At 37.9% G+C, this 16,483-nt stretch overlaps 1 protein-coding gene and 1 pseudogene across 1 annotated transcript in view; one reads left to right on the top strand and one right to left on the bottom strand.

The window, feature by feature from the left end:
• Positions 1–1,145: 1,145 nt before the first annotated feature.
• On the bottom strand, positions 1,146–1,402 carry LOC101621584 (annotated as a pseudogene).
• Positions 1,403–3,613: 2,211 nt separating this feature from the next.
• Positions 3,614–16,483, top strand: part of PFDN1 (prefoldin subunit 1) — a 53,601-nt gene continuing 40,731 nt past the window's right edge. Inside the window, exons 1-2 of the mRNA XM_004686797.2 lie at positions 3,614–3,695; positions 6,413–6,579. Coding sequence (XP_004686854.1) covers positions 3,663–3,695; positions 6,413–6,579 — 200 coding nt within the window. The 5' untranslated portion in view covers positions 3,614–3,662. The remainder of the gene's footprint in view (positions 3,696–6,412; positions 6,580–16,483) is intronic.

Genomic DNA, 16,483 nt, shown 5'->3' with positions numbered 1-16,483 from the left:
GAATTCCTTTTATTCTCAATACAGTTGACCATATAAACAACATTTCCCAGCCTCCCTTGCACTCAGGAATGGCCATGTGTTTGGGCCAGTGTGATGGGAATAAAATCACACCTATAACTTCTGGGATAACTTTTGCTTTTATAAGGAAGGAGTGAAACTTCTGCTTCTTTTCCCCCTTCCTTCTAGCTAGGTTATAGCTATGATGGTAATGAACCATCTTGGACCATATGGATAAGCTGGAGGGAGCTTAGGGAGCTCTGGCACTGTGTAACTCATGTGCTTAACCTGTACTGCTTACGCTTATGACAAGGTAACTATGCTCCTATCTTGTTGCAATCATTGCTGTTCGGGATCTCTGTTACAGCAGATTAACCTGTATTCTAATAAACAGTCTATTCACTGGGGAAGGTTATTATATATATTATATAATATTATTATTACATTTATTATTCCTGTAGACTTTGAGACTGCATACAAACTCTATCAGAAGAATTAATTATCATAAGGATGGTAACAAATACTATGCAACTTGTCTGTTTAGGTCAAAAGCCTAGGAGTCCTTGTTTTTCTTTTAAAAATATATTGCATCATGATTGACATATTGGAACTGAATATATTAAAAGGTGCAATTTGATAAGCCCCACCCAGGAAAACAACCCCACAATCAAGTTTTGTTTTTAAGATTTATTCATTTATCCATACAAGAGCTGGGGTGTAGGCCATGGGGGTAAGAGGATTCACCAGAGACAGAGTGGGGAGCAGAACAGGTGGATGTACTGAAATACACTGCTGAGGGGAGCAGTGGGCAAGACAGGAAAGATACTGTGTGGGTCAGCTCCCTGGCTGGGGATTGAACTTGTGCTAAAGCTGCTGGGACTCACTTGTAATGCTGTGCTTTAACCTGTTGTGCCACCAGGGAGGGTCCCACATTCAAGTTTTAAGTAAATATCAATGGCCACAAACATTATCTAATGCTCCTTTATAATCCCTTTCTCCTGTCTCCTCTGCAGTATCTCCACACCTACAATTCTGACAATTGTGAATTGTTGATTTTATTTTCAGCTTTGAAGCATTTTATTAAGAAGTTGAAACTCATACATAAAATAATAAGAATTTAAAATTGATCACCCATTTACTTCATTTTTTTAGTTTGACTTTAGTAGTAAATCTTTAGTTTCATTCATTTTGGCTTCTCCGTAAGAAGATCCACTCTTGTCTGGGTGATTTAAAGGCATCATTCATTGATGAGCATCTCTTTAGTTTTCCTTCATTTGCAGTAGGGCTTATGCTTAGTATTACTATTGCTTCCCAGTTTGTTATTTTGGGTTCAAACTCACCTCTAAAAGGAAGATTTTGGTAGACTCAGAAAAACTTGTTTTACTTGAGGTTTCATATGCATCATAACTTGCAAAAACAGGCCAGCTGCTGCCATGGGTCCGCTCAGCAACTCCCAGAGCTCAGTTCATCCCATTCCAGAGGCCAAGGCCACCAGTCCCATGCCTCTACAAGAAAGCTACACAGACACTACCTGCAGGCACAAATCTATCAATTTAGACTGCTTGCATGTTTTAGAATTTTATATATGTGGAATTATATCACATATAATTGATTCCTCTTTTTCATTGCTGCCCCCATCCATTCCATCAAGTTCAGTAGCCCTGACTTGGATCCATAGACCCAGCTTCTTCACTCAGATCACTGGTCACCTCTCATACTTCTGCAGTAATTTCTTAGCTGGTATCATTGCTTCCAGTCTTGCTCCTTCCAATCCATTCTCTACATAGAACCCATAACGATCTCTTTAAAATGGGATCATATTAATCTCTACAGAGCAAGAATTGGTGACCAATTGAATTGCCTGGATAATAGGCCCCTCTTTTTCTCCAGATTTGCTGCATTCATGTGGTATCAAGAATTAACGTAAAAAAAAATGGTCCAGGTAGATGACCCACATGGCACAGCAGACCTCTCCTGTCTGGTCCACTGCTCCCCTCAGCAGTGTATTTCATCAATCCCCCTGTTCTGTTCTCCCCTAGCACCTCTGGCCTATACCCAGTTCTTGTATGCATAAATAAATAAATCATTTAAAAAAATGGTCTGGAATCCATGAAGATTATAGGACTCATTATAGTAGCAGTGAATGTGATGCCATTCTTAGGGTTGTTCCCATAGTCCAGGTCTTGCTAGACACCGAGGATAGACTCCTAATCAAAAACTCCTGAGTCATGTGAGAAAATCAGCTATCATCAGAAAGAAAAGGAGATAGTCAAGAATTCACATCCAAGCTTCAGGTGATAAGACATTAATGCAATTTTAGGTAAGTGACAGGATGTGATGGACCACCAAGCTGGGAAACAGGGAGGCTGCTGAGATGAATCTCAAGGTCATGCAAGATCTCACCTCACTGGCAGACTCTTCTGCAAGAGATGCAAGATAAACTTCAGACCACATCAGATCAGATCACTGGGAGAACTGGTGATATGAACAGTGACACTGACGGCCTGGAGAAAAACATTGTAGCCCTCATGACATAGGTTGAGGTGGAAGAGCTGGAAGATGAAAACGATAACCACCACACAAAAAAGCTGAAGTTGCTAACTTCCACTGAAATCTGAAACTGTGTTTTTATAAGGCAAGAGAGCACCAAATGGCTTTATGCAATTAACGTGTATGGGTAGGCAGCTTTTATATTATAAAGTGAGCATTGTTCTTATCACATATTATGTAGTTAGTTCATACTGTGATTTTTTTCCCACTCTCAGAAGATATCAGTAATACCTTCATTTCCTGAACCTCGGTCAGCCCTGCTCTTAGCTATTAAACAGTAAAAAAATTAACTATTCTCTAATTATGTTTACTATTAGGCAAGAATATTTCATTATGAAAAATAAAGGAGCAGGTGAATTTGAGAAAAGAACAAATACAATTTTCCTCCAAATTTGGTGTAGTGAAACACACATAAATTTAGCATCTTGACCATTTTTTATGTGTATAATTTAGAAATAGACATGGTACTACCATCACCACCCTCTGTCCCCAGAACTCTTCTTATAAAATTGAAACTCTATACATATTAAACAATAATTCTCCATTTCCCTCTCCTCCATCCATGGCACCCACCACCATTTTATTTTCTTTAAAAAAAAAAAATACTATTTGTACATACAGAACTGGGGCAGGCTAGAGGTGTGGGGGAGTGAAAGGATTCGCCAGAGACAGACTGGGGAGCAGAACAGGTCGACTGACGAAGTACATTGCAGAGGGGAGCAGCAGGCGGGTAAGGAGAGGTCTGCCACGCCATGTGGGTCACCTCCCGGGTGGGGATCAAACTCATGCTGAAGTGGCTTTAGCTTCTTAGTGCTGTGCTTTAACCTGCTGCGCCACCAGGGTGGGCCCTATTCGTCAAAATTTTAAACCCATGCACGAAATGCTGGACAAGCAGGCCAGGCCTGAGAGGTCACATGAGGAAAACTGAACGAATCCAAATCTTAATTATTTCAACGGTCACAAGGACAGAAGAGAAGCCCGAGTAACCCGGCTAATGCGCAGGCGCAGAAGGAAGGAGACGCGCAATTCTGAGACCCGTTTTCCCCGCCCTTTCCTCTCGCACGGGTCTTTTAATCGACCGTCTCACACCGCGCAGGCGCGCAAACGGAACCAAGATGGCGGCCCCCGTGGATCTGGAGTTGAAGAAGGTAAAAGAGGGTCTTGAGCAGGCGGAGGCATCCCCGGACGCTAAGGGGACTGCGAGCAAGAATATCGAGTGAGGTCCGAGTCCTGCGGAAGGAAAGAGGCCCTAGAGAATCGGGAAATGGTTTCCCAGAGTCCTGAGACGGGACCGGGTCTCCTTAGGTTTGAAGTGGTGGCGAGCGGTTGTTCCCGGTTAAGAGTCGGTTGATTCAGGTCTTTTTAAGTCTGCGGGCCGTTGGCTGGACTCTCCCCCTCTTCCAAATCGAGAGTCGCTTCGTTTCTCTTGGAACTCGCCGTTTCATAATAAGGCCCGAAGTGAGCGTTTCATATTGGAGCCTCTTCTCACTCTGTGTCCGGGCTGAGCCATCTGTAATTCCGCACCTTCGTTTGCTTTACAGAGCTATCAGCTGTGCTTTTAGGCCACGTATTCGATCCCATACCTTGGAGAGCGCAGTGTTTATGTACAGTTCATAGTAAGGCCTTTGACAACCACTTTGCCCCACTCCCTAATTTGAAGACTAGTAAAGATTTCCAAGCAAAAATGATATAAGAAGGAATTGGGTTTGTTCAAACAATAGCTTATGAATGAATGTGTTGTTACTCAGAGAAATGTTTTCGCCATTGTACTTGTGAGATTCTAAAATTACTATTGAGCTAAAATGCCTTTTTAGGAGAATGGAGAGGGGCTGGGATTAGAAATTCACCTACAATAATTTAACCTATACTTCTGCAGAAAAGGCAACTGAATTCCAGAAAAGAATCAGTTGAAGGTTGGGAGTAGAATTCAGTGTTCATCGTACTCCCCACATTTTGACCATTAACTCAGTTTTCAGAAGAGTAAACTTTACTTCTGAAGACTTGTGTTCTAGTCAACCTTTGCTAAGAAATAGGACAGGTGAAATAGCTGTTGCTATAGATAAAAGGAGTTGTTTGTTACTGATCTGAGGATTTATGTGTTTGTGTCCTACTTTTTGCCATCCTTGTCTTGTAACTTGTAAATTTAGCCCATAGCTCTTAATAAGGCGTTCTTGTAATGCTCTACTAGCTCAGCTTTATCAGTATACTAAGTTCCTTAGCACACTGGATACATAATAATAATCAGGTGCTAACTATCATTTCATATGCAGTAAAAAATTCATTTTAAGAACTTGTGAAGTATTCTGAAAATTTATCTTTTGTAAAAAGTTCAAATTGAAGTCCAGATTTAGAGAAAGTGCTAACAATAGAGTAGAGCTATGAATGGATGTACCTTCCAGGATTATTTGAACTTGTTGCTAGGAAACCTGTGGATACTGAATGCCAATTGAGGAGACAATTACAGACGTTAATGAGATAGTTTTGACAACCAATTAAGTTAAAATTAGTGAAACTTGTTTAAAGATTTTTGTTTAAATCTTCTAATAGCTTTACAAGCTCTTTTTTTTTGGCGGGGGTGGAGTCTATTCAGACTTTCAAGGCACCTGGCTTCCCCCTAAAATAAATCTCTTCAAATCTTACTAGTAGGTGAGAACAAAGTCAGAATGACTAAGTTTAATAGCCTTTTCCAGGTATTGCAGTCACAGGTGTTGTTATTCAGGCATAAATGTGACAGTATGTGAAAGTCTTTCTGAGTATGGAAGAATTGTATTTATTTCATTATTATTATTATTTTAGATTTATTATTTATGTACACAGATCTGGGGTATAGAGGTGCAGGTGGGGGGTTGGGGGGTGGGGGAGTGGGGAGAGCATTCACCAGAGACAGAGTGGTGAGCAGAGTAGGCAGATGTACTGAAATACACTGCCGAGGGGAGCAGCCGGTGAGACAGGAGAGGTCTGCTGCACAGTGTGAGTCACCTCCCTGGCTGGGAATCGAACTCATGCTGCAATGGCTTAGGAGAGCTTCATAGTGCTGAACTTTAATTAGTAGCCCCACGAGGGAGGGCCTGAACTGTGTTTATTTTATTTTTTTTTTGAACTGTGTTTATTTTTAAGTAGCTCTACAAAAGGGCCAAATTTGGCTTCTCTAGTGCATAAAAAGTGCATTTCTTTTACTGGTACTTTGATTTTTCTTTTGCCTTTTAGAAATATTACTGTAGAGATAGATTAGAAATATCACTGAACTCTAGGAGTCATAAGAAATAAATTTTAAGTATCTGCCTTTTTATAGTGGCCTGTGCATGTCACTTTATTATATTTATATCTTATTTAGATTATCATATATGAGATATAGCTCTTTAACATATTTAATTCTTTAATTTGTAAATTGTGTTGATGAAACTTCCATCCCTAACTTATAGGTTCTTGAGAGGAAAATATCTCATTGTTCTCAGATTAATACAGTGTTGATTATTTCAAATGGGAAAGTGGTTTGAAACCTAATCATATAATACAAATGTAGCCAGTTATTATATTTATGATACTGGTCTTGGATCTCTGGGTTTCATTCCCCGCTGTGAAATTTATTGCCCTTACTCCCTGGGTACATACTTCTTGATGTGGTTATTATTTAATGTGAATTTTTGTTTCTTCAAATGTCATCTGAGGATATGATATATACAGTAGTTAGTATTGTGGCCTAATGGTCTGCAGTTACAAGGATTTTTATTGAAGTTTGCTTTGGTGCATTTCACAATGTTGTCTCCAGGTAGCATACTTTGTTTTAATATATTTGTTTTTGGATTGACTTAAATTTTTCTTGTAAAATGTCTTAACTACTAAATCAGGGACTTGTTTTTACCAGGCCTTCACAGAGCTTCAAGCCAAAGTTATTGATACTCAACAGAAGGTGAAGCTTGCAGACATACAGATTGAACAGCTAAACAGAACGAAAAAACATGCTCATCTTACAGATACCGAGATTATGACATTGGTAGATGAGACTAACATGTATGAAGGTGTAGGAAGAATGTAAGTAAAATGTATCCTTAATGGGGGAGAAGTAACTTGGGGGGGATTTGTCTGAATTAAGTCATAGAATTTGTTCATTTTAAAACTTGGTTTAAATATCATAGTTTAAAAAATCAAATCAAGGCCCTCCCTGGTGGCGCAGCCGGTTAAAACACAGCACTGAGAAGCTAAAGCCACTTCTGCATGGGTTTGATTCCCGCCGGCCCCGGACCTCTCCTGGCCCGCCCACTGCTCCCCTCAGCAGTGTACTTCGTAGATCTGCCTGTTCTGTTCCCCACTCTGTCTCTGGTGAAGCCTCTCGCCGCCCCTGAGCCTCTGACCTGTACCCCAGTTCTGTATGAACAAATCTTTTAAAAAAAAAAAAATCAAGTCAAATACATTGTGTTTTTTTTAAATGAGAGAACCTTAGATAGATGTGCTTAAGTTTAGACTTTGAAGTAAATATTAAATATTTCATGGTTCTCTGTATGAATAGGTGCTGAATTTTTCAATGATAAAAATGATTTCTTGTAAAATGATATTTGTAGTAATTTTGTGCATAAAGATTTATTTAAATAGTTGTAGTTTTAACCTACCCCATTCCCTGACTAGTTTATTAGGAGTCAGACAAATTATAGATCTTTTACATGTTTGGCCAGTTTTGTAAAAGGAAAATAAGAAACACGTATTATTTAAAAGCTAATTTAATCATATATTGTTCTTATTGGACAATTTGTCATTAGAAATCTAGTAAACCAATTTACTTTCTGTTTGTTCTAATAGTTATTATGTATTAACCACCTAAACGTGACTTTTTGACTTTTAAAAAAACATTGCCACTATGAGAAAAGATCTGTTTCATGTTCTCTTAGTAAATAAGCAATGGAAAAGCCCTTGACAGCAGGTCACATTCCATTACAATGAGCTAAAAGGGGAAGGCTGTTTTTTTTTTTTTTTTTTTTTTTAAATAGGGGGAGGTACAAGAAGAGGGTTTTTCTGGAATTTGGTCTATGAATATTACTTAGTCAACCATTACTTCAAGTTTGGAAATATTTTGACAGGAATGTAATTTGACATCAGTCTTAGGATGACTTGTGATTGATTTGAAGGAAGTGTATTTTGTAGCTTTGGAATGACATAATGAGTAGACCCTGCTCATAACTAATAATCTGTATCTTTCTGGAAAAAAAAGATTATGGAAAAGAGATTATGGCAAACTGTTCATTTGATTTGGCTTCTCAGAATAAAAAAATATGCCACAAGTAAATTTTATCTCTGGATCTCATGTTTTTTACTTTACCTTCTTTTAAGAGGAAGAGAATCCTAATTTGAGAGTTTGCTACTGGGACACAAAAGAATTGGAATGAGAACAAAGTAGAATGAATATGTTTATGTACTATTAAGTGCATTGCTTGCATTCCCTACAAGATAATTTTATCCTTAATGTGAATATCCTATGGCTTGAAACAGTAATGTTAGCTTTTCTAGCACACTTGTTAACATGTTGTACTTGGATCTCAAATCACAAGCCTTTGTTTGCAACAGCTAAATAATCTCTTTTCCAAAATAGAAAAACTCTTTTTGGCCTTTTGAACTACAATGAATTTTTGTTTTTAATTAGAATAATTTCATTTATTAAACATTCTGCAGAAATGATAGAGTTGCTTTTTTGTACTTCCCAAAGTGCTACAGATAAATTGTGTTTTTACTTAAAAATACAATTTTAGAGTTTAAAAATTGGAATATGAATTAGTTAATGGGAAGACTGTTATTTCCAGAAGATTTCTTTCATATAAATGATGCTTCTTAAAAAAATGTATAGTTTTAATTATTTGGGTTATGTGGAGCTTGTATACGGTTTTAAATTTGACTTTTATGCTTTCTGCATCTCACTGGGAGTGTGAGTTTGACCCTGCATTGTAGGGGCATGTAAGGTGAGTAGCATTTGTTGTTTGGCTAGAGTATTAGTGCCCTGACAGGAAGAAAAGACTTGCTGAGTATTAGTCTGGTCATGAGGACGTTTTCTTTCTTGATGCTAAACCTGAAATATCTATTTCTGAATTTATAGTCTTGAGTAATCTTGAGTATCATTGTGATTCACTTCCTTAATTGTAGTTTTTACCTTAATTTGTCCTTTCTCTTTAAGTATTATTTGGGAATTATAAATGAATACTAATTTTTCTTGCACTTTTATATTAAAGCCTTGGATAACAAATTCCCAAACACTTTACTTTAGAACCTGAAGTAGATTTTTGCCAATGCTGAAATTCAGGCCTCATTGTGTCTTGCTTGTACTATTGCAGTCGCATCTTTAGGGTTCTTGCTGCCTTTATTCTGTCTATGCAAATGCATTTTTTTTTTAAAGATTTATTTATTCATACAGAACTGGGGTACAGGCCAGAGATGCAGAGGGTTTGAGGACCCACCAGAGACAGAGTGGGGAGCAGAACAGGCAGATCGACGAAGTACACTGCTGAGAGGAGCAGCGGGCGGGTCAGGAGGGGTCTGCCGCGCCATGTGGATCTCCTCCTGGGCAGGCGGCGCCATGTGGATCTCCTCCTGGGCAGGCCGCGCCATGTGGATCTCCTCCTGGGCAGGCAGCGCCATGTGGATCTCCTCCTGGGCAGGCGGGGATCGAACTTATGCGGAAGTGGCTTTAGCTTCTTAGTGCTGTGCTTTAACCCACTGCACCACCAGGGAGGGCTGCAAATGCATTTTTAAAAATTACACTTTTTTTTTTAAACTGAAGTAATGTTGCATTATAACATTGTTTCAGGTGAGCATCATTAAAAATCTACATGTGTATATACTACATTAATCTCATGCAAATGCATTTTTCACATGTTTACCTGCAGTGATCATGTCAATATTGATCATAAAATCCTTGGCCCTCTATTGCTCAGAGGGTAAAATCTAATCCAGTCAGTCTAGCATTCATGTATATTCATAATTGTCCAAATGAAAAATGCTAAATTAAAATGCAATTAAATTAAGGTAAGTGAAACCCTTCTTTCCTCAGGTATGACCACTTTCTTCTATCCCCATGCTCAGGATAGTATATAAATTTCATGTTGTGAATCTGCCTCCTTCCACTGGATTTGTGTTATCTGTTGAGAAGGATGTTGAGTTTAATGTGAGCTTTAAGCATGCTTTACTTGCTTGGTGGTATTGCTCATTGAGAGTAGAGAGTAGTAGCACATGAATCAGAAATTGTTTTTCTTACCTTTGTCACATGCCTTATTTTTGAGCTTTCTGTCCATGTTTTGCAATAATCCTCCCCCCCCCCCTTGTGGAATTTCTGTATTTAAGACATACCTCATCTTCTCTCTTTGAGACAGACATAACTCATCTTCTCTGAAGATTTTTCCATACTCCTGGGCAGACTTATTCACACTTTTCTGAGTGATGCCAGGTTTTCTGTTCTTATAGCTAGCTGAACATATTTTAAGGATTTATTTTTTTGTGCATGCAGAACAGGGGTACAGGTGAGAGGTGCAGGGGGGGAGGGAGAATTCACTAGAGTCAGAGTAGGGAGCAGAACAGGCAGATCAATGACGTACACTGCTGAGGGAGCAGCGGGCGGTCAGGAGAGATCAGCCAGGCCATGTGGTCACCTCTGGGGCAGGCGGGGATCAAACTCATGTCCAAGTGGCTTTAGTTTCCCAGTGCTGTGCTTCAACTTGCTGCGCTACCAGGGAGGGCCCGAGATTTTATTTTTTGAATAGGTCATTCTCCCCAACTAGATATTCAGTTCTGTGAGACATTTACATACTTACCTGTGTTTCCTCAGTTATCATCATGATGTCTGGCACAAAGTAGGTATTTAAAGCATGCTGATTTGAATTGAATATGATTCTTTTGCCCAAAGTAGTTATTTACTTTTGGCTCTTGAGAAAGAAAATATGTCTAGAAAAATTATTATTAGAACCAGGGCTGTTACTCTGTTTTAATTTATGATTTGGTCAAGACAATTATAAAAGCAGTTGAAGGAACTGCTTGAAGGCAAAGTTTTTATGACCTGATGGGATTAATTTTTATTAGATCTCTTCTGAATGTTAACTTAATTCTGAATACCAGTCAGTTACAGAGATAGTCAGAACGGACAATAAGAAAAGATAAGTCTTTAGAATTAAGCTAAGGATGGTATAATCCTTGGAGAAAAAAGACAGTTCTCTGCAGAAAAGTATCTACATATGTTGCAGCTATTTAATTTACACAGATGCCTGTCAAATCACACATATGGAGAAACTTGGTAGTATTAGGTATCTCTTATCTAGCTACTTTTGGTTTTAAACAAGGAAAGTCAAGTTATAGGGTAAGAGATAATGCATTGCTATATACTGTAAACTCTGTGTATTCATTGCTTAAAGCCTTATTCCATCCAGTCTCTTGGTATGTTGCCAGCACATTTTAGTTCTCTTACTTCATATTCTTTGGAGGGGCTGTTATGTAGCCTGATACTACTACCACCAATTTCTAGTTTTGCTACTTAAGCTGTTTGTGAGCTGACCTCACCATACTGCTTTGAGAATTATGATGAAAGTTAGAACTGTGGAATGATCTGTCTGAATAGTTGGAAGTGTTTGTCTTTGTATCTTTCTAGCATGCAAGGAGGAAATAGACACATCTCAAATAAATATTACATGAATGTTTCTTGTATTTTTTGTTCATGGATAAGAACCAGTTTATAATGGTTGATAGTTTTTTCCCCCCCTCCTTTGCATGGAAGTAGACGATAAGAGTATTAAAAAAAACCTCACATTTGAAAATGCACGTAAATGACATTCAGTCATGCTAGTATTTGAAAGGACATGTGGTGTTAGAGTAAATGTCAAATTTATTTTTGTTAACAATAGATATGATCCTAACTCTGATTTGATGTCTATTATTCTAAATCCATTTGCTTGAATAGAACATAGAACATAAATAACATTTCTTTTTTCTGAAAGAGACAAATTAGCTTTTTATTTTTTTAATATGGGAGGAACTTGAGTAGATTAGCCTTTGAGAAGAATGATTAGAGCTTTTTAAAAACCTGAACTTAACTAAAAATAACTTTGTACCATATTTAAACTAATTTAGAGTTATGCCACTATTCTGTGGGTATTTTTTTACATTTAGGGAGCTAAGAATGAACAATGGTATAAATCTACCAACTAGATAAGTGTCTAGCAATGCAGAAATTGCTGTTTGGGAGCGGTGTTGCTATTTCTACTTGTTGAAGTAATTTGATGGTTGATCTCTAGTGGTTGAGATCTTCTGGAACTTTCAACCACTAAGATAAATGCAGCACAGGTAGAAAGTGAAAGAGCAGGTATACTTCTGAGAGGTAACACATTATTATTTTTTAAATATATATTTTTAAAGATTTATTTATTTATTCATTCAGAACTGGGGTACAGGCCAGAATTGCGGAGGGTGAGAGGATTCACCAGGGACAGAATGGGGAGCAGAACAGGCAGATCGACGAAGTACACTGCTGAGGGGAGCCACGGGCGGGTCAGGAGTGGTCTGCCTCGCCATGTGGATCTCCTCCAGGGCAGGTGGGGATTGAACTCATGTGGAAGTGGCTTAAGCTTCTTAGTGCTGTGCTTTAACCTGCTGCGCCACCAGGGAGGGCCCAGTAACACATTATTTTTAAAAATTAAAAAGTCAGCTAATGAGGATGAAGAAGTGTGAACTCTTAATGACAACATGGTTGAACTGCTATTTGTGTAAAATATTGTGTTGGTTTTGTAGTGATTTTAATTGTTAGTTTGGATATACATCTGTGTTTTGAGTCTGACACTTTATAAAGGATGAAACATTTGTAGTTCCTCTTAGTTAAATGTTAACAGAAATATACATAGCCTTGCTGTCTCAAGTTTTGCAACCATTTTATGCTTGTAGAGTTGATCTCAAATTTGTCAATTTGAAGTAATTTTAAATGGAAGAAATAGTGCTACCATCTTTTATTTCTAGAAGATAAAGAAATAAGCCACACATCTTGTAGTAGTACATATTATTGGTAAAAATTGATATGATAATAAAAATTTAGGTTTTTTTCCCCCAGTGGATCAAAGTTGGGTATTGGTATTATGCTTTAAAAGGAAAAAATGTGCAGATGTCTTTTGTGTGTAACCCACATTACAAATTCAAATTTATAAGTTCCTTTTATACCCTCTTTAAAGGTAATAATCTGTATTTTAGAGAGCAATAACAATGAAAGTAATTTTCAAAGGGAAAATGTTTTTAAAGTTATTTTTTACACTTATTTTAAAGAGAAGTTCTTGATGTTGAACTGCATTTCCTAATGGACTGTTACCCACCCTTATGTTTTTATATGGAGCCATTTAAAGTCATGCTTTCATTGCTCAGAGTTTTAAGGGCAAAAAACACAACTTTTCCTGTTGTGCAGGGAAAAATGACTTCAGTTATGTTGATTTTGAGTATGTATATAACCCAGATGGGCAGTCTTCATCCACAGATGGATACTCTAGGGAGAGGAGATTTTTGAGTAATATTCTTAATTTCCTTAAGTTGTCAGTGATTGAAAAACTTAGTGTTGGTTATAAGTGCTGTGTATAATGACATCACTGTTTTTATGCCAGAGGAAGTTAGCAAACACTTGCGTAGGAATTACATAGCCATGTTTCTTCTGCAAATGAGTGCTTTTAATAATTCTTTCCCTACTTCCCCTCCCATGTCCCTCAGAACCCAAATAATCTCACTGAAACATGGGACATTAATTTTGAAAATGTGCTCTGTTGGTGGGAGTAAATTGGTGCAGCCTGTTTAGAAAACAGTTATGGAGAGGCCTCAAAATTAAGAACAGGGTTAATATATGGTTGAACTATTCCACTTCTGGCTATTTATCTGAGGAATGCATAAACACTAATTTGAAAAGATACCTGTGTTCATTGCAGAATTACCAATATCAAGATAGGGAAACATGCCACTATGGACACACACACATTTATGTAACGATATATATCTGTATGGGTGGAGATATATATATATCCATATCTGAATATATATGTATCTCCACACACACACATATAAACATATCTAAAGTCATGGCTTTCATTTCTTAGAGTTTTAAGAGGAAAAAATATAACTTTTCCTGTTGTGCAGGGACAGATTACTTCAGTTTTATTGATGTTGAATATGTATGTAACCCCAGATGGGCACACTGTGCCCCAGATGGGTATATAGGTAAACATATATATACACACATACAGTATCTGTGTGTGTGAGTGAATATACTCAACCAAAAAAAATTCTTGCCATTTGTGACAATGTAGATAAACTTTGAGGGTATTGGGCTAAGAGAAATAGATGAAGAGAACCAAATAATATGTAATTTCTCTTATTGGGGTAAAACAACAAGAATTCTTAGATATGAAGAACAGATTGGTGGTTACCAGAGGGCAAGGATGTTAGAGGTGGGTGAAATGGATGGAGTTGATAACATGGTATTAGATGGAAACTGGACTTCTGTGGGTGATCACAACATAGTGTATACAGATGTTAAATTACAGTGCGGTACACCTGAAACTTTAGCCAACATTACAGCAATAAAAATTTCTAGGAAGAAAACAACAAAAAAATCCTTATTTTAATCTATTTCTTTTTTACTACAGTGGGTTCCAGTTGGTGTGATAAGTAATACAGGGTAAATGAGGAGTGAAAAATGCCATAATAGAGGGGTGGGTGGGTGAGAGGATTCTCCAGAGACAGAGTGGGAAGCAGAACAGGCAGATCTACTGAAATACTCTGCTGAGGGGAGCAGTGGGCGAGACAGGAGAGGTCTGCTGGCTTCCTGGCCTGGGATTGCTGCAGTGGCTGCCAATAGCTTCATAGTGCTGAGACTTAACCCCTTGTGTCACCACAGAGGCCCAGAACTTAACTTTGTGTTAAGGAATTATATTCAGTAACTGACTTTTAGCTAAATTTCTCATGAATGAGGGCCTCCCTGGTGGCTTAAGGGTTAAGTCCCAGTGCCATCACTGCTCCTGCCTGAGTTAATGATTTTTTAGTAGTATTATTATTTTATCAGTAATTACTGTGACCTACAAATATCCCTTACACAGATGAGTTCATTAAGATTGTGGTATATTACATGGATTATTAGTGCCTGTGGTTTTGTGAAGAATGTATGCTTACTTTATTTTTAGATTATAAAAGTTCTAATAGACATGTCTGGGAAAATGTTATACCTGTCCTTGCCAGGAACTCGCACTACCAACTCTTGTTTTGAGGAAGATCAGTTACCTTGAAATCAACCAGAGTACTTGGAAGACACTATTCTTTTGGCTCTGAAAAAGAATGTTCTCATATCAAAATTTGCACAGCAGCAGGAGCCCAGTATTAAAAATGTGTCTTTAAATAGAAAAGAGCATGACTGGCTTAAGCTGAACCTTTTATGTTGTTTGGCACAGGGTAAAAAGATTTGGACCACATTATGCATCCTGTATATGTGTGTGTGACTGACCCTCTTGCGTTTGTGCCAAAATACATTTGTATTCACTGGGACTTTTTGTTTTTGTACCAGGAGTTGTCTGCTTGTGCCCTTCACCACTCATTGGATGATAATTTTTCTTATTATCAAATGGTGGTATTTTGTCTCTATTTTAACCTACTAGTAAAATATAGATCACATCTTGGAAAAAAGTTGTAGAATAGCTCACTGCTTATATGTGGAAATGTTTGGGGTTTGATGAGGCCAGAGTCAAAGTGGTAAACATCAGAGGTGATTATTTACCAGAATTGTTGGAATACCAAATAGTGACTAAAAATAAGCATCATGTTTAAAATAGATCAACATACTACAGCTTCCATTTTAGGAGTAGTTTGATTCAAAAATAGGCAGTGATTTTAATTAGTACAGAATGAACCTAGCAGTTTATGAGTTACTCATCTAGGACACAAAACGTTTACATGGGATTAGCCTCCTGAGGGGACCACGATGCTCTAATAATTCCAGTGAATTCCTGGTCTCATTTTATTTGACCTAGCAGTAGTGAATAGTCCAGTTGATCTTCCTTTCTTTCTTGAAACTCTTTCTTTCCTTGGCTACCAGGATAACACCTCTTGGTTTTCTTATTTCACTGGCCATTCCTTTTCAGTTTCCTTTGCTGTTTTCTTTCTAAGTGTTAGGTTGAACTTATGATCAGCTGTTAGACATTTTTCTCTTCTGGTGTATACTCTTCACTTGGGGCTCTCATTCAGGCTACATATTTAATGTCTTTTTTTCATTTAAAAGATTAATTTATATATACAAGAACTGGGATGTAGGCCAGAGGTGTGGTGTCCTCTCACCAGAGACAGAGTGGGGAGCAGAACAGGCAGATTGACGAAGTACACTGCTGAGGGGAGCAGCGGGCAAGACAGGATAGGTCTGTGTACAATATAGTTCACCTCCCTGGTCAGGGATTGAACTCATGTTGCAGTAGTTGCCCTTAGTTTGATAGCTGCGCCACCAGGGAGGCCCCACCTCTTTAGTGTCTTTTAATGTACTGACAACTGCCATCTTTAGCTTAGGGCCCTTTCCTTAATTGTAGACTTTCATGTCCACCTGTCTCCTTTACATCTCCATTTGTTGGTCTATTAGGCATCTCAGAATTAACTTGGCCAAAATAAAATTTTTCCTTTTGCAAATAAACCATATCATCTTCCCTCAGTCTTCTTCATTTCATTAATTGACTTTTCTGTCTTTCCAGGTTTTCCAAGTCTTGGAGTCACCTTGTATCTTCTCTTTCAATCTCACATACAGTCCATTAGCAAAGGCTCTGTCCTTACATTTTGATCAGAATCTGAACACTTCCACTTAACAGCTACTGCAGCTGCTTCCTTACTGGATTCTGTTTCCATCTTTAGCACTTTATAAGTTGGATCAGCTGAACACAGTCATTCTTTTAAAACATTAAGTCAATATTGAATTAGC

Source organism: Condylura cristata, unplaced genomic scaffold (assembly GCF_000260355.1).
Source record: "Condylura cristata isolate star-nosed mole 26May11 unplaced genomic scaffold, ConCri1.0 scaffold00021, whole genome shotgun sequence".
In the NCBI taxonomy this organism is placed as follows: domain Eukaryota; kingdom Metazoa; phylum Chordata; class Mammalia; order Eulipotyphla; family Talpidae; genus Condylura; species Condylura cristata.
Note: the sequence above shows the minus strand (reverse complement) of the source record. Positions and strands in the feature narration are given on the sequence as shown.